Genomic DNA, 16,278 nt, shown 5'->3' with positions numbered 1-16,278 from the left:
TGTGTGTACAGTGTGTTGACTGAGTTGTTGTGTGTGAGGTGTACTCTTGGGTTAAAATGATCTGTCACTGCAACTGATTTCAGTCAATTCCTATATATTGTGTGCAGTCAATTCCTATATATTTTCAAATAACTGCCCTTTTTCTGGCCCGCAAATAAATGTAGACAAACCAATCGGTCATAAAAAGGTCTGTGTGGCCCTCGAGTCAGAGTTTTCCCACCGATCTGAGGTTGGCTTAAGTTTAAGTAATGGGATTTATTTTAGCTTCAACCCCTCTGAACTGTGTGTGTTTGTGTGTATACAGTGTTGACCCTGACAATGTATCTCTCTGTGGAAGCAGTGTGTCATAAGGTGTTGGTGTACATTGTGTGTGTATACAGTATCAGTCAAAAGTTTGGACACACCTACTCATTCCAGGGTTTATCTTTATTTTTCCGATTTTGTAAATTGTATAATAATATTGAAGACATTAAAACTATGAAATAAGACATATGGAATCATGTAGTAACCAGAAAAGTGTTAAACCAAATTAAAATGGATTATTGATTCTTCAAAGTTTCCACCCTTTGCCTTGATGACAGCTTTGCACACTCTTGGCATTCTCTCAACCAGCTTCAGGAGGTAGTCACCTGGAATGCTTTTCCAACAGTCTTGAAGGAGTTCCCACATAAGCTGAGCACTTGTTGCTGCTTTTCCTTCACTCCGCGGTCCAACTCATCCCATACCATCTCAATTGGGTTGAGGTCGGGTGATTGTGGAGGCCAGGTCATCTGATGCAGAACTCCATCACTCTCCTTCTTGGTCAAATAGCCCTTACACAGCCTGGAGGTGTGTTTTGGGTCATTGTCCTGTTGAAAAACAAATGATAGTGGAACTAAATGCCAACCAGGTGGGATGGCGTATCGCTGCAGAATGCTGTGGTAGCCATGCTGGTTAAGTGTGAAGGAAAAGCAGCCAACACGTGCTCAGCATATGTGGGAACTCCTTCAAGGCTGTTGGAAAAGCATTCCATGTGAAGCCGGTTGAGAGAATGCCAAGACTGTGCAAAGCTGTCATGAAGGCAAATGGTGGCTACTTTGAAGAATTTAAATGTTTTGTTTTACACTTTTTTGGTTACTTCATAGTTAATGTCTTCACCAGTATTCTACAATGTAAAAAATAAAGAAACCCATGAATGAGTAGGTGTCTAAACTTTTGACTGGTACTGTACGTTGTGTATAAAGTATGTACAGTGTGTTGATGCTCTCTTTGTATCTCTCTCATGTGGAAGCAGTGTTTCATGAGGTGTCGGTGTACCCTAAGAAGGAACTGCCATTCTTCATCTTGTTCACGGCTGGTCTCTGCTCCTTCACTGCCATGCTGGCCCTCCTCACACACCAGTTCCCCGAGCTCATGGGAGTCTTCGCTAAAGCCGTGAGTCTCCTGCACCGCTCTCACACACTATCCAGTTGCCTTTGTAAGTCAAATCCCCAATGAGGTTCTTTGCATTCAGATTCTTCGTAAGGTGGCCATTCATTTGGTTGCGTTCGTGTCCTGGACAGACTCTAACAATCATAGACCTGCCTTCGTCAAGTCTGGATGACAGGAGACTAGCCAAGCTCTATACAAGTTGCAACATCCTCTATCAATGTAAGTTCTTGTAGATCAGTGGTGAAGCGGGGAAGGAAATGAGTAAAGGACGCAGCCTCAGACTATTGAATCCACCCATGTAGAACCGACACAACTCCCTCTCCCATCTGCCAGTGGAGGGCTCTGTCCTCTCCTCTACCTAATGTTCTTCCTCAGTAGGCTTGTACTGTCTGATGCCACTCCCCTGGAATGTGTGTGAGCTCATGTCTCTGCTCCTGGTGTGACACAATCAGCAGCTACTATCTCCTCTGCAGGGGCTTGCTCTGACCCCACACTGGTTGGGTGCTGCCTGCGAAGAGCTGATGACACACACACACACATTTGAAATACTTTATTTGAATTCACAAATCACATTACAGTCGAAGGATTCAAATATTTCAAAGGTCATGGATATCTGGACAGTTATGGATATAGAAAGTACCTTCTCCATACAGCTATGCTGCCCATGATCGCTGACAACAGAGCAGTACCTTGCTAGCTGCTTTTCCTTTGCCCTACGCAGGCCTGAAACCTGAAGGCCACGTACTGTCAGCCTATGTACTTGGCCGAAACTCCAAAATAGAACTCCCAAATATCAGCACCACAAGTGATAACCAAGGCTGTTCAGTCGTGACACAAAGGGCTGGTATTTCAGCAACTTGGCAGCAAAGTTCTGCTCCATGTAGGAGTACAAAAGAGCAACCCTCTTCCAAAATGAGCACCTCCCTCCGGCCTCCCCCCACAACAACAATATCGGCCATATTTGGTATACAAGAAAGCACATCATCGTCAACATCCAACCAGCCTCCTCTGACAAGAGAATGTTTGTGCATATGCACTGATGGTGGTACTACCTGTCTCACCTCACTAGCTAGATCAACAAGGTGGTCATGTCTAGCTATGTACAGATAGGTCCTTGTATGAACGACAACCATTCACTTGTGCGACAGACTCCATTACATTGGACTCATGTGAGATATAAGGTGATCATGGTTTGCAGGGTACCAGAGTGCTAGGTTGTGTTTTGTTGGTAGAACCTGCAGTCTCGCCTTAGCGATAAAGGTGAGAATGTCCTCACCAATAGCAGCATTCTGGTACATGGAATGAGAGAAAGAATGGTCAGACACGTGTATACACATACACACAAGCTCACTGATCCACTTCCAATACTTTGAAAGTGCACTCTTCTAAGACAAACTAATCAGCACCTGGTTTACACACTAGGGTTCAAACAGATGTCCCTTCTTCCTTACTCGCTTCCTTAAAGTAATTATCCAGTGTTTCCAGATTTCTATGAAATATGACATTTAATTATTTACAATATGAGTGAAATAGTTTTCCTTCCAAAAATGTCTTAAGTATGTTAAAACGCTGCTTTTCTGTGTTGGAATGGCGTCGGTGTACCCCAACAACAGACTTGTGTGGGCGGATACAGGTCATAAAAAAAACTATGTGATTAGACTGGTGATTGGCCAGCTCATCTATCTGAGGAAATAGCTGTTTTGAGATACAAGTTTAAGGTGGTTTTTCCTCCAATATATGCTTTGGCCACAAATACAAGTATGTGATGACTCAACAACAATATTTGGGTATGAGTTAACAGAATATGAACTTTGAAGTGAGATTTTCACCGGACAGTTACTTTAAAGTAATCACTGATCTAATATGATTGAATTGATGAAAACACGACTTGGCTTTCACCTATCAGATCAGTGGCTTCTCCCAAGGAAGGGTGCATCTTCAAAGGGTTGGAACAGGGCCTCTTTCCCTCTTAGCGTGTAAACGAGGTGCTTGTTTCACCTCGCTCCCTGATGGCCTTTTTATCTGCCATCTGACTAAGCCGAGCCTCCATGACCCGCAATCCCTCTGAGGGAGCCCCTATCCCCCACACTGCATGTTGCCAAAACAGAGGAACAAGGGATGAGCAGAGAGAAGGGGGAGTTGAACGGGGGGCTGACCGAGAGAGTCAGCCAGTAGTCAACATACCCGGGAGAAAAGTTATGGTTCTGCCCCATAGGAGCACCGTAGCATGCCAGTTGAGGTACTGTGCTCTATCATGTTCCTCTAGCATTTGAGGTCATCGACAACACACACTACCTACCTTGAAATGTGCAGAGATTCAGTTGCTGGCTACATTCTAAACTGGCATGTTATGGTGCTCCTACCATGGGCCTCTAACTAGCATTTGGGAGGCCGTCTACATACAGTACCTTGAAATGTTCCGAAAAAGATCTGGTTCACGTTGGTTCCAGTAGGAATTGGCGTAGTGTGTGTGTGTGAGAGGTCATGTGTTCTAACATCTTCTCTCTCGCTGTCTGTCTCCTAGTTTCTTAGCACCCTGTTTGCTCCTCTGAACTTCATCATGGAGAAAGTGGAGAGCATCCTGCCATCCAGTCTGTGGCATCAGCTCACACGCATCTGACAGTGACCAGCCCCGCCCGGACTTGACTGACACACTCTTTGTGCCAATATCATGGATTAGACGGACAGTGAGGATGGATTGGAAGAAAAGGGAAACATGGAGTTCTGAATTGCTTTTGACTTTATTTGATATGTTTTCATTTTGTCTTCAAATCTCATGTAAAACCGTTTTTTTGTTGTACAAAAAAAGGTGATCAATTGTCATCATTAAAAAAGTGGAAAAAGACATAAAATAAAATACTTTTTGTGTATAGCAATGTCTAACCTGCCATTTTGATTGTGAAGCATATCAACATTTTAATAAATATTGGATCATAGCTGCAGGTTAGGTGACTAAACCGTGTTTTGTAACTGGCTGGTTGAGGAAAGGGGGGTGTGGTCAGGTCTGCTATCAATTTCAAACAGATTCCATAAACTATATAGACATTGGGTTGTTTAGCGGCAAGACAGACGGGGATTGGCTTAGATAGTTGACAACGTCCCCAATGTTTATTGTAAAGAAATACATTTACACAATGAGCACTTGTCTCTCAAATACATCATTCCAGTTGTTGGTTAGCTAGCTAATTTTAGCCATATTAGCATTGACATCAGCCAAAACACCTCAAAACAAGACCTGGTATCAAGAATAACTAACATGAAACGAGCCACTTACAATTCCCCACATGGCAGTTTCTTGTCATTCTTGCTAGCAATCTGGCCATGCAGAATCACACCACGCTGACTTCTGCCACATGGAAGTGCGTGCACACACAGTTTGTGACGTGGTCTGCTAACCCATCTATACTGAACTTTCTTTTAAATTACATAAAGTTTGTATTTACATAAAGGTTATTTTGTACTGGGGGGGAATAGTAAATAAATATAATGGAATGTAAAGGGAAGAAGGAAATTAGATTGGGTATCTTTGGACTGTAAAAAGGCATTTGTGGCGGAGTAGCCGACATGTGGCATAGGGGCCCATGGTCAAAAGTAGTGCACTAAATAGGGAATAGGCTGCCATTTCAGACAGACGTTGTGCAAGCGGTTGGTTGGTGGTTCGCAATGGTCACGTCTGGGCCTTGCAGGTGTGCACATCTAGCTTGCAGTCCCGGCAGTGTACAGCGCAGCACCAGTGGAACTTGCACTCACACTTGGTGTTGTGGCTGATGTGCGATGTGTCGTAGCCCCGGCCACAGCACATCACCTCGCAGCTGTCCACGCCGCGAGATGTCCGGTTGCATACCCGCCCGCCCGTCCCCACCGAACCTGAAGAGGGTGAGAGAAATGAAGAGACAATGTACAGACGGAATATACGCGAGTCAGTCATTCCTAAAGCTTGTTTAACCTTGTGACCCACATACAAGCCTTTTCAAATGTGCTTATATCTCGCCAAATATACTTAATCAAAAATCCTAGCAACCTAGCTGCAATCCAGAGATTTGCTGCAATAGAGTGATAGTTGGCAAACAGCGGTCTATGCCCCGCTACCCTACAGGTATTGACATCATTCCAATAGAACACAGCATACTCAATCTAAACTGGGTAGACACGGACTGAGGGAGAAAGCAAGGGATGGGAAGGATAAGAGGATGAAAAGAGGCAGGATGGCGGAGGAGAGATGAGAGATTGATGATAGAAGCCATCAACTGGGGCTCAGGGTCTTCATCAGGTAATTTTCCAGGCGCCTTCGTTCTGCGTATACCCTGGCTGGCACACAGTCTCACTGGCGCAAACACACACCCTGTTGGCTGTCACACACTCTTGCACCTCCTATCATCTCAGAATGAGGACGCTGCAAGGGCGTCTGACAGGCTTAATGGACTCACTCCCAGAAATCAGCCCATAATACAATTACACGATGAACTGATCAATAAATTGTGAATTTTCACCTCGAGGCCTCTACTCAAACCTCAATAGTCTAAAGTAGCTTCCTTAGCTCCTTCCTTTGCATTATGGTGAAACCCCTGGACAGGTGAAGGTAAATGTCCTGTTTTAAAAGGGGCTAGCTAGGGGTCGATTTGGGATTGGGAACAGACCATGTCTGTTCTAGGCAGCCAATTTCTCCCTCTGTCCATTTGACTCCACCTGTTCCTCTGCTGAGAAGGAGGAGCGAGGTAGGTATAGAAAGAGGGAGAGCAGCCAGGTCATGTCTGGGCACGGCGAGACTCCACCCACTCCCGACAACGTTCAGTTCCCGGTATGCTGTACTGCTAGGGGTGACGTCAAACACTCTTCCCCTCTCCTTTCTCTCTCGCTCTTGCTCCCTCTCTTCTCTCCTGGCGTCTGCTTATTGAATTATGATGAGGGGGCGCCGAGAGATGAGTTTAGCACCTGAGCCTCCATGCGGCTGAGGGAAATTGATTTCACACTTCGGAGAGGCACAAGGGGGTGCAGTCTCCACTGTGTGTGTGTGTAGTCCCAGATGACTGGAGCTAATGTCTGTGGAGAGAGGTTCTCACAAGATGGGCGCTGATCAGTGAACTCCCCATGATCACATGTACACAGTCCATAAAAGGGCCTTCGTGCACTGGAACTGTACTGTACAAATCAGTGTTCAAAACAGGACCCTCTTCCAAAACACACACTTCCAAACGCACACACACTTCAAAACAGAACTGTACAGTCGTGGCCAAAAGTTTTGAGAATGACACAAATATTAATTTTCAAAGTTTGCTGCTTTAGTGTCTTTAGATATTTTTGTCAGATGTTACTATGGAATACTAAAGGTATAATTACAAGCATTTCATAAGTGTCAAAGGCTTTTATTGACAATTACATGAAATTGATGCAAAGAGTCAATATTTGCAGTGTTGACCCTTCTTTTTCAAGACCTCTGCAATCTGCCCTGGCATGCTGTCCATTTACTTCTGGGCCACATCCTGACTGATTGCAGCCCATTCTTGCATAATCAATGCTTGGAGTTTGTGGGTTTTTGTTTGTCCACCTGCCTCTTGAGGGTTGACCACAAGTTCTCAATGGGATTAAGTTCTGGGGAGTTTCCTGGCCATGGATCCAAAATATCAATGTTTTTTTTTTGTTCCCCGAGCCTTATGGCAAGGTGCTCCATCATGCTGGAAAAGGAATTGTTCATCACCAAACTGTTCCTGGATGGTTGGGAGAAGTTGCTCTCAGAGGATGAGTTGGTACCATTCTTTATTCATGGCTGTGTTCTTAGGCAAAATTGTGAGTGAGCCCACTCCCTTGGCTGAGAAGGAACCCCACACATGAATGGTCTCAGGATGCTTTACTGTTGACATGACACAGGACTGATGGTAGCGCTCACCTTGACTTCTCCAGACAAGCTTTTTTTCCGGATGCCCCAAACAATCGGACAGGGGATTCATCAGAGAAAATGACTTTACCCCAGTCCTCAGCAGTCCAATCCCTGTACCTTTTGCAGAATATCAGTCTGTCCCTGATGTTTTTCCTGGAGAGAAGTGGCTTCTTTGCTGCCCTTCTTGACACCAAGCCATCCTCCAAAAGTCTTCGCCTCACTGTGCATGCAGTTGCACTCACACTTGCCTGCTGCCATTCCTGAGCAAGCTCTGTACTGGTGGTTCCCCAATCCCGCAGCTGAATCAACTTTAGGAGACGGTCCTGGCGCTTGCTGGACCTTCTTGGGCACCCTGAAGCCTTCACAACAATTGAACCGCTCTCCTTGAAGGTCTTGATGATCCGATAAATGGTGCAATCTTACTGCCAGCAATATCCTTGCCTGTGAAGCCCTTTTTGTGCAAAGCAATGATGACGGCATGTGTTTCCATGCAGGTAACCATGGTTGACAGAGGAAGAACAATGATTCCAAGCACCACCCTACTTTTGAAGCTTACAGTCTGTTATTCGAACTCAATCAGCATGACAGAGTGATCTCCAGCCTTGTTCTCGTCAACACTCACACCTGTGTTAACGAGAGAATCACTGACATGATGTCAGCTGGTCCTTTTGTGGCAGGGCTGAAATGCAGTGGAAAGGTTTTTTTGTGGATTCAGTTCGTTTGCTTTGCAAAGAGGGACTTGGCAATTAATTGCAATTCATCTGATCACTCTTCATAACGTTCTGGAGTATATGCAAATTTCCATCATACAAACTGAGGCAGCAGACTTTGTGAAAATTAATATTTGTGTCATTCTCAAAACTTTTGGCCACGACTGTACATCAGTCATCAAAACAGCGAAGGTGTAAGATTGAGTGTATCTCAATAGTCTAAACCAGCTTTGTTTCCTTGTATCCTTTCCTTCACTTGCACTGACATGAAAGACCTGTTCTCCAGATTACCTTCACAAATCCTGTGACTTTAGGTCAGTGTAATGAAGGAGAGGAGACAAAGAGAGGAAGCAACTTCAGAAAGGCCCCCCAGGTCTACATTAGGGGTGGTTGGCTTTGATGGGAAAGCGTGCAGAGGTGTGTGTGTGTGTGTGTGCCTTGCTCCAGAGGGGGTAATTTATAGCAGTGTGCAGCAGGTCGGGTTTCATCCCAAAGAACTGTGTAATGGCCCTTAAACTGGCCGACACCCGATCGCCTCGGATCACCTGCTGCCTGACAGGCACCCAGGTTCTCTGGATCACACACACTTTTCTCCCCTTCTCTCTCTGTCACACCCACTTTCTTTTCTTACCATCTCACACACACACACACACACTTCTCTCCTCTCTCTGTCACACCCACTTTCTTTTCTTACCATCTCACACACACACACACACACTTTTCTTCTCTCGCGCACGTACACAAACGCATTCCCTCTTTTTTAACTTACTCACACACTCTACATCTGGTGTTATCCAGTGCAGCATGAAGAATAACCCTAGGGTACAAGAGACTGAGCTCTTACCCTCTGAAGATATTACCACATACTGAAGATATTATGGACAAGAAGTATGGTGGTCTACTCTACAGACAGACAGTCATGTCAGATGTCAAATAGACAGACAGCACTCACAGTCTAGTCAGTCTCTTTGCTTGCTTGTCTGTCTGTCCAATGTCCGTGTATATAACTGCTTTGAACATCGAGAGCTGTGGAGTAAATCTGAAAACGCCAGCCTCACCGGACTCTTGGTCTCGTATGCAGTAGTCTGGCGAGTCCTCGAAGTAGACCAGGTCGTTTTTGCTGGGCCGTTTGAGATGCCGCTGTGCGGTGGTGAAGCCCGTGCCATACTGGTTCATAACCACCTGCACTGCCCCGTTGTAGCGCCGCCGCAGATGGTCGCCCGTGCGGCGGAAGTCGGCCAGGGCCAGCCAGCAGGTCCGGACACTGCAGGAGCCGCTCACGCCGTGACACTTACACTCCAGAGACATTAATCGCTTCACTGCCTGGGAGATGAGGAGGGAGAAGATGCAAGTCAGGGAGCTAGGTGCGTGTCAAGTTGGTGGTAGGACGTTAGGGTGTGTGTATGTGTGTGTTAAGGACTGGGTAACAGTCGATATACTTCCTCTATATCAGTGTTTGACTACTTGATTCAGGTGTGAATAGTTCAGGAACAATAAAAAAAAAATATGTAAAATGTCTGGTGATTCCTCTCCACGCTGATCTAGATCCAGTTGGTTCTGGTCCATCCCCTCTAGTGTGTATGAACTTTGAACCCCACCTTCCTCCCGGCGCGGTTGTTGTGAAGGTTCATCAGAGCCCTGGCATCTCGCTCCTTCCGCTCTTTGGCATCTACAAAGGCCTGGCTGAACCTCATAGCGTGCTCCACGTGGTCGCTGCAGCCGCCCCAGTCGAACGCCCCCTTGGCGTCCCGGGACGAGCCCTTCTTGGTGGGGTCGCAGGAGCACGACTGCAGCTCTCCCTGGCTGCAGGCTCGGGTCAGGGTGTGGACCACCCCGGCCGAGGAGATGGCGTACACAAAGGCTGCTTCACGACTGCCTGGAAGAAAGGGAGAGAAGGATAATGGATGAGCATTCGTGGTGTGACAGGAAGGACATACAAACACACGTAACATCGTACACACAAGAGTTGTGTTTTTTTACTGCCTGGGGGGCGGCTAAGCACACTGGTTGAACACACACACACACACTACACTCACGCTTGGGACAGCATGCACACCAGATGGGATAAATTACGTGGACACGCGTATTAGGCATACCGGCCGGGCCAAGGCTCAAATGCACAAAAGCATACATTTGCTCATTGTACACACTTAGAAGTTACACAAATACGCAGATCTAAATTGTATAACATCTAGTAATCCCATAAAGATGCATAGAAAGTGTACAGAAATCGTGCATTACGTAAATGTTATTTCCATAATCTCACTTGGGAGTGTCACAGTTCAAATAGGATCTTCATTGGAGCTGCAACACAAAACAGAAAGAGGTAGCTGGTGCTGTTGGTGTACCTGCATGAATACGGTCTGTTGCTGCTTTCTTTCAAGTCTTTTATTTCATGCATGGCAGTGTTTTGCTTCATCTAACTCTGAGATGGATAAATGGGTAACATTTACCAGCAGTGGTCTGATAAAGGACCCGTATGACCTGACTGCTCTTGTAACTGATGAGAGATCTGTGGGATCAAAGGCTATGGATGACAAGAGGTGTGTGTGTGTGTGTGTGTGTGTGTGTGAGAGAGAGAGAGAGTTGGTGTCCAGTCAGGAAACATCCAACTTCTTTGGGTGAGTGTCTTTAACACGGTTAATAGGGAGAATAAAACAACCAAACGGTGAGAACATAAAATTCAAAAGAAATCCCAGTAATTGTTTTAAATTAGCGTCCTGACATTGACAAAAAAAAAGTAGCTTTCACGGTACCACAGCGATAATGCTGCCAATCAGAGCAGCTTCCTAATGTTGTGTGACACAACCAGAGCCGTGCCTGGGAAGTATGAACACCACAGGCCCAATTAAATAACCAGATTACACTGAACTCTCAGGGCCAGTTTCCCGGACACATATTAAACCTAGTCCTGGACTAAAAAATACTTTCAATGATGAATCTCCATTGAACATGCTTCTTAGTCCAGGAGGAGTCTTAATCTTTGTCCGGGAAACTGGCCCGGGAAACTGGCCCTTAAAGTTACGCCTCAAATGAATTTAGAGCGAATATAAGAGCAGGACTGGAACATGATGCCCAAAACAATTACCAATTCAAGTTCTATGACCCCCCCTCCCCAAGGTCTCGAGTGGATCCTGAGATTTATACCAATTAAAAAGAGATTCCAAAATTGAGCAGACTGATTAGTCCATAGTTGGTCAGGTGACGAGATGGGAGGTGACACTTTCTTATTCTAGACTCCCCACATTCGTCAGGCGTGGCAGTTTTATAAACACGCCGCGCATTGGATCAGAAACCGATCAGAGCAGCAGCAGCAGCAAGCACGCGCGTCAACTTGATAAATGTATGACAGTAAAGTGAGACAATGCATGGAATGCAATGCAAGCACGGGGGAAAACATCTGTTAGGGAAGAACATGTATTTCACACGAATTCTTTCACTTTGATAAACGCTAGAAGAACTTTATAGGTTCACCACTGTGAAGAATTGGTGGGAGAAAAAGCGCATACCATTTTGCCATTGATCTAGGAGCCTATAGTCTATAGCAGATGTGAATGATAAGATCACCATTTACAAGCCTATTGTGCAGACGTGCGTGTCTTGTAAATGAGGACAAAGATGAGTAGCCTATATCACTTTCCCAGGACATAATAGAAACAACCCAGCATATCAGCTATTTCAGGGGTTTTCACATTTTTCTTGCAAAGGGACCCACGCCTAGGCAAACCGGCGACCCAGGGACACCCGTCATATGCCATGTCAAAAAGTAATGCCTTATCAGGTGAATGATAACGGCAAGTAGAAGTAATTTATTGTAAAAATTAATCGATTTTGTGGGCAGTTCATACCTGTATTTCAGTCAGAAAATATAAACCTACGTCTGCGCTCGATACATGTAATAGCTTACATACATATTTTTAAAGTAGGGCTTACACGTGAGGTTTTTTCTCCCTCTCTCGCGCGCGCTCAATACTTACTACGCAGCAGTAGGCGTCCGAACACATTGTGGTCTCGCTCTATGGTATTGCAGTTCCAGCGGTGGTTCTGAAACTGATGTTGGCACTCCCCGATCCAGTCTTTAATCCCGGCTCCGATCGCCTGCATAATGTTGGGATGCTGGCGGCACAGCTGCCGCTGTTTGTTGACTAACCCTGGGATGTTGTCGCACATCACTTGCGACCCAAGGGTTCCCATGTACCTGCATACAGTGGTGGAAAAAGTACCCAACTGTCATACTTGAGTAAAAGTAGAGATACTGGAGTCATTTTCTAATAAGATAAAAGTAAAAGTCACCCAGTACAATTCTACTTGAGTAAAAGTCAATGTATTTGGTTTCATATATACTTAAGTACCAAAAGTAAAAGTGTAAATTATTTCAAAATCCTTATATTAAGCAAACCAGGCACCAGTTTTTATATGTTTTGAATTTACGGAAAGCCATGGGCACACTCCAACACTCAGACATAATTTAGAAACAAAGCATTTGTGTTTAGCGAGTCCGCCAGATCAGAGGCAGTAGAGATGACCAGGGATGTTCGATTGATAAGTACGTGCATTTCACTATTTTCCTGTCCTGCTAAGCATTCAAAATGTAACAAGTACTTTTGGGTGTCAAGGAAAATGGAGTAAAAATGACACTATGTTCTTAAGGAATGTAGTGAAGTAAAAGTAAAAAATATAAATAGTAAAGTACAGGTACCCCCAAAAAACTACTTAAGTAGTACTTTAAAGTATTTTTACTTAAGTACTTTACACCACTGACTGCATAGAAAGTTGAGGTTTTGGCTTGGACCATGCAAATTTAATCTGTTTTAATGTCCTTGTGGCAATGATGGGAAACTAGGCTTCTATAACACTCAAATAAAGGAATAAAAAATGATCTGCCCTATAAAATGTGTCCAAATTAAAGAAATGCATGCATGTCTAACGTTATTGGGGGATACATTATATTATTTTACACACAAATGTATTATCAATTTTTGACAATGATTCAACTAGTTTAATTAAAACAATAATTTAAAGACAGATCATATCCTACAGTATATCCTTGCCTATTATAAAGTACAGACTTCATTGTGTAGGCTATACTTATTTTTGATATAGCCTATAAATCACTGCATAATATTTAATATATGTTCAATTCACTTTACACTTGCATTAAATGGTTGGTGCTATGTTCCATTTTTTTTGTCTACTCACCATAAAGATCCGCCGACCCTTGACCCTAGCCAGCAGATTACTACAGATAAATAAAAGCATTTTCCACTTGGCAATAAATTCATATTACTAAAGTTTTGTCGGTGTGCACATTCAGGCACTTGTACTGAGCATTTCCATGAGTAGAAAACAACACAGGCGCGCGTCAGACAGGAGTCCTGACAGCTTCTCGATTGCACAAATCAAAGTTCTACTTTGTCTTGCATTAAAAAAATAAATCGATCAGAAGAGGTTTACCGCCCGGATGGATCTTTGTACATATAAACCATAACGCTTATATGACAAAGAGAATGGTAAAATAAGCTCATTAGATATTGGAAGCGCATGAGATATTGAGTCGATCTAAAGTTAACAGATATTTGCAGTGTAAAGATAGGATGATCGTTTGCTATCAGGTTTAAATTGCTTACACAAGGGGTGGGCGCAGTCCTGTCTCAGGAATGAGGTGAAGAAATTAGATGTCTGAAAGTATCTGTTCAGGCTAGCTTGATACCAGACACAAGTTTGGCCGATTTCCAAGCGGTAAGGTGTAGAATGTGGTACGAGGTAATGTGTTAAACCCTGAGCGTTTTAACAAAAACAATCAAATTGACGTGTTTAGAAGGAACTGGTGCGCTGCAAACGTGCTTAGTTATGCTTATGCCTATAACGCACACTCGCCAAAAATTCCAGAAACGCACAGCCATGACGCCATATTATGCACACAGGTTAAGAATTAGACGAGATGCGGCCATGATGACTAATATTATTTGCAGAAGCTAAATGCAGATTAATCAAAGGCCGCCCAAAAGTTTGGGTGCATTTACAATTAGATTATCAAATTCTTTTGAACTCGTTTCTCGATCTGCACGATTGTCACATTGTATTTCCTTTATCTTTGATCTCCACTTCATGCAAGCGATTTAATGTTCCCAATCCCGTCTCTTCTTTGTAATTGGGAGGTCTGGTGCTCGGTCTCCTGTTGGGATGAGGTTAAGGCTGAACTTGGATTCTCTCATGATCTTCGTGGAAGAAACGAACAAGACGCAGGACAATTCATAAAAATCAACATGCCTCCAGTAGAGAAACGTTATAATGCTTAGTATAAACTCCATTTGGAGAGACAAAAGATTAACATAGTATTTTTTCAATTACATGTATCAACCCTTTAAAAAACAAAACCTGTTAGAAATTGTAAACAAAATGTAAATTGAAAATGTATATTAAATGTATCTCCAAGAAGAAATACGATATTTCCATAAAACAAACTATATTTACTTTATATCAGAACATATTCAAATAGTTTTAGTCATATAGTCAACTAAAATATTTTAATCTTGAACAATATGTGGGAAGTGTATTTCACCGACAGTGTTCTAACATGTGCAGCAATTTAATGCAGTAAAATGCTGGATAAAGAACGTTTTTTTTCTTTTCAAAAGCCCACAAAGGATTATGAACAAAATAAATAAAAAACTATTAAGATCCAAGTATACAAATAATAAGGAACGTCAATCAAAAATACTCCAACTTTTCTTGAAAGGTCTGCATTTGAGATATTCTCAGTTGGCATAATTCCTCAAACAGAAATGTCAATTAGATAAAACAATTAAGCAAATTGATTGATAACCTTTGACCTATGACATCATTTATCCAAATGAATAGTGATTGGATATTACGGGCAGAGTCGATGTCTATTAGTAAAAGAGCAGGCCTGCTCCGAGCATGCTCAGTGCGAGCATCTTCAGAACCCGTTTCCTCCAGTCGCAGTGGGAACCAGGTCGAGGAAGCGGGCAGGAACCTCCGGCCGGGTCCATTTTAGGAGGAGGAGGAGGAGGAGGATCACCACAAGGGAATAGGTGAGAAAGAGTAGGGTGGACACAAACTCGAGACACACACGTCTCTCTCTCTCACACACACACACACACCAGAGGATGTGAGCCGACTGCATTGAGCTAGTTGAGTTTGAGTAATTTGGCTGGAGCGTGGGCTTTCTCTACCGCTCCAATTTCGCTCCGGTATCACTAAGGCACAAGTTATAGCCATGCTCAGCCCAGCAGTATTCTTTTAATTAGGCCTATACTTTTGTATACCCCACCACTAATGCGCAGGGATGTTGCTATGAGTCGACCAAGAAATAGGTCATACAGCCTGTGTAATTGATGGCAAGACAACCAAAGAGCCCATGCAGCAACACCGGAGACGTTTTGGTTTCTATAAAGGCTACTGTTGAACGAGAGGAGTACGTTTGTAACATTGCTAAAGTTGTCTATCAACTGTAAAATGTGAGTGCAACAGAGCCCGTTACTTCAGTTGTATCTGATCATCAATAGAGTAGAGAAAAAGCTATTTGTTTTTTAACACAGTGCCCACGTAGCCTGTCGCCTATGTAGGTCCTTGTTCATAACCTACAACATGTTGTTGAAATGTTGAAGCTTCTTATGATAGTCTACTTCAAAACCAAATGGTACATAGTCACAAAAGTAGATGGTGTGTTTGTTAAAAAAAAAAAAATTAAACAATGAATGGAGCTAATTTGGAGCAACCGTTTATTTTCCTGTGAGTGCTAAGCAATTTGTAGCGGAGCAGGGGAAGGGCCATTGAGCGCCAGAGCGGTGCACAAAGACCACTCCGTGACCGATGAGTGGGATTTCCAACAGCTCAACTCCGCTCACATACTCTGACACACACACCACTTCAAGTGGACATAATTACCTAATGAGACTCTGACCTAATCCTGACCAGACCCTTTTTTGGTGTGCATCCCAAATTGCACCCTTTTCCCTACATGGCCTTTGCTTTGAGTGCACTACATCTGTGAGTCTTTTTTTAAATCAAATGTATTTATTTAGCCCTTCTTAGATCAGCTGATATCTCAAAGTGCTGTACAGAAACCCAGCCTAAAACCCCAAACAGCAATCAATGCAGGTGAAGAAGCACGGTGGCTAGGAAAAACTCCCTAGAAAGGCCAAAACCCAGGAAGAAACCTAGAGGAACCAGGCTATAAGGGGTTGCCAGTCCTCTTCTGACTGTGCCAGGTGGAGATTATAACAGAACATGGCCAAGATGTTCAAATGTTCATAAATG

The 16,278-nt window shown here is 43.8% G+C and overlaps 2 protein-coding genes across 28 annotated transcripts in view; one reads left to right on the top strand and one right to left on the bottom strand.

Moving 5' to 3' along the window:
- LOC110524343 (suppressor of tumorigenicity 7 protein homolog) overlaps positions 1-4,282 on the top strand; it is an 81,778-nt gene extending 77,496 nt beyond the window's left edge. For 15 of the 26 annotated variants that reach the window (XR_016495603.1, XR_016495594.1, XR_016495613.1 and 12 more), the window contains 2 exons: positions 1,274-1,413; positions 3,935-4,282. Coding sequence is in view for 8 of the 26 variants with exons in the window: in XM_090233433.1 (XP_090089559.1) it covers positions 1,274-1,413; positions 3,935-4,030 (236 nt within the window). In the remaining 18 variants the exon portion in view is untranslated. Of the gene's footprint in view, positions 1-1,270; positions 1,414-3,934 lie in introns of all 26 variants that reach the window. The other 11 variants (XR_016495606.1, XR_016495616.1, XR_016495612.1 and 8 more) reach the window with 1 other exon arrangement.
- Positions 4,127-14,288, bottom strand: LOC110524349 (protein Wnt-2). 2 transcript variants are annotated; one of them, XM_021603926.3, is made up of 5 exons: positions 13,623-14,288; positions 11,973-12,193; positions 9,594-9,871; positions 9,054-9,318; positions 4,127-5,277 (listed from the first exon to the last, which is right to left on the bottom strand). In XM_021603926.3, exons 2-5 carry the CDS (start codon positions 12,187-12,189, stop codon positions 5,078-5,080), a joined length of 960 nt encoding a protein of 319 aa, XP_021459601.2. In that variant the 5' UTR covers positions 12,190-12,193; positions 13,623-14,288; the 3' UTR covers positions 4,127-5,077. The 2 variants fall into 2 exon arrangements, with proteins under 2 accessions (XP_021459601.2, XP_021459592.2); XM_021603917.3 differs by having other exon boundaries at positions 13,195-14,186.
- Between the last annotated feature and the right edge of the window lie 1,990 nt (positions 14,289-16,278).

This window comes from Oncorhynchus mykiss, chromosome 1 (genome assembly GCF_057628025.1).
Source record: "Oncorhynchus mykiss isolate SJ-2025 chromosome 1, ASM5762802v1, whole genome shotgun sequence".
Taxonomy (NCBI): Eukaryota; Metazoa; Chordata; class Actinopteri; order Salmoniformes; family Salmonidae; genus Oncorhynchus; species Oncorhynchus mykiss.
The sequence above is the reverse complement of the archived record's forward strand: the minus strand, read 5'-3'. Positions and strand labels throughout refer to the sequence as shown.

What these genes read in the sequence shown, in the direction of transcription:
- LOC110524349 (XM_021603917.3), bottom strand. Translation starts at nt 13,277, where the DNA reads ATGAATTTATTGCCAAGTGGAAAATGCTTTTATTTATCTGTAGTAATC. An exon ending in AGGGTCGGCGGATCTTTATG is followed by an intron (nt 12,194 to 13,194) that starts GTGAGTAGACAA and finishes CACTGTATGCAG; the next exon opens with GTACATGGGAACCCTTGGGT. An exon ending in CATACGAGACCAAGAGTCCG is followed by an intron (nt 5,278 to 9,053) that starts GTGAGGCTGGCG and finishes CACCCTCTTCAG; the next exon opens with GTTCGGTGGGGACGGGCGGG.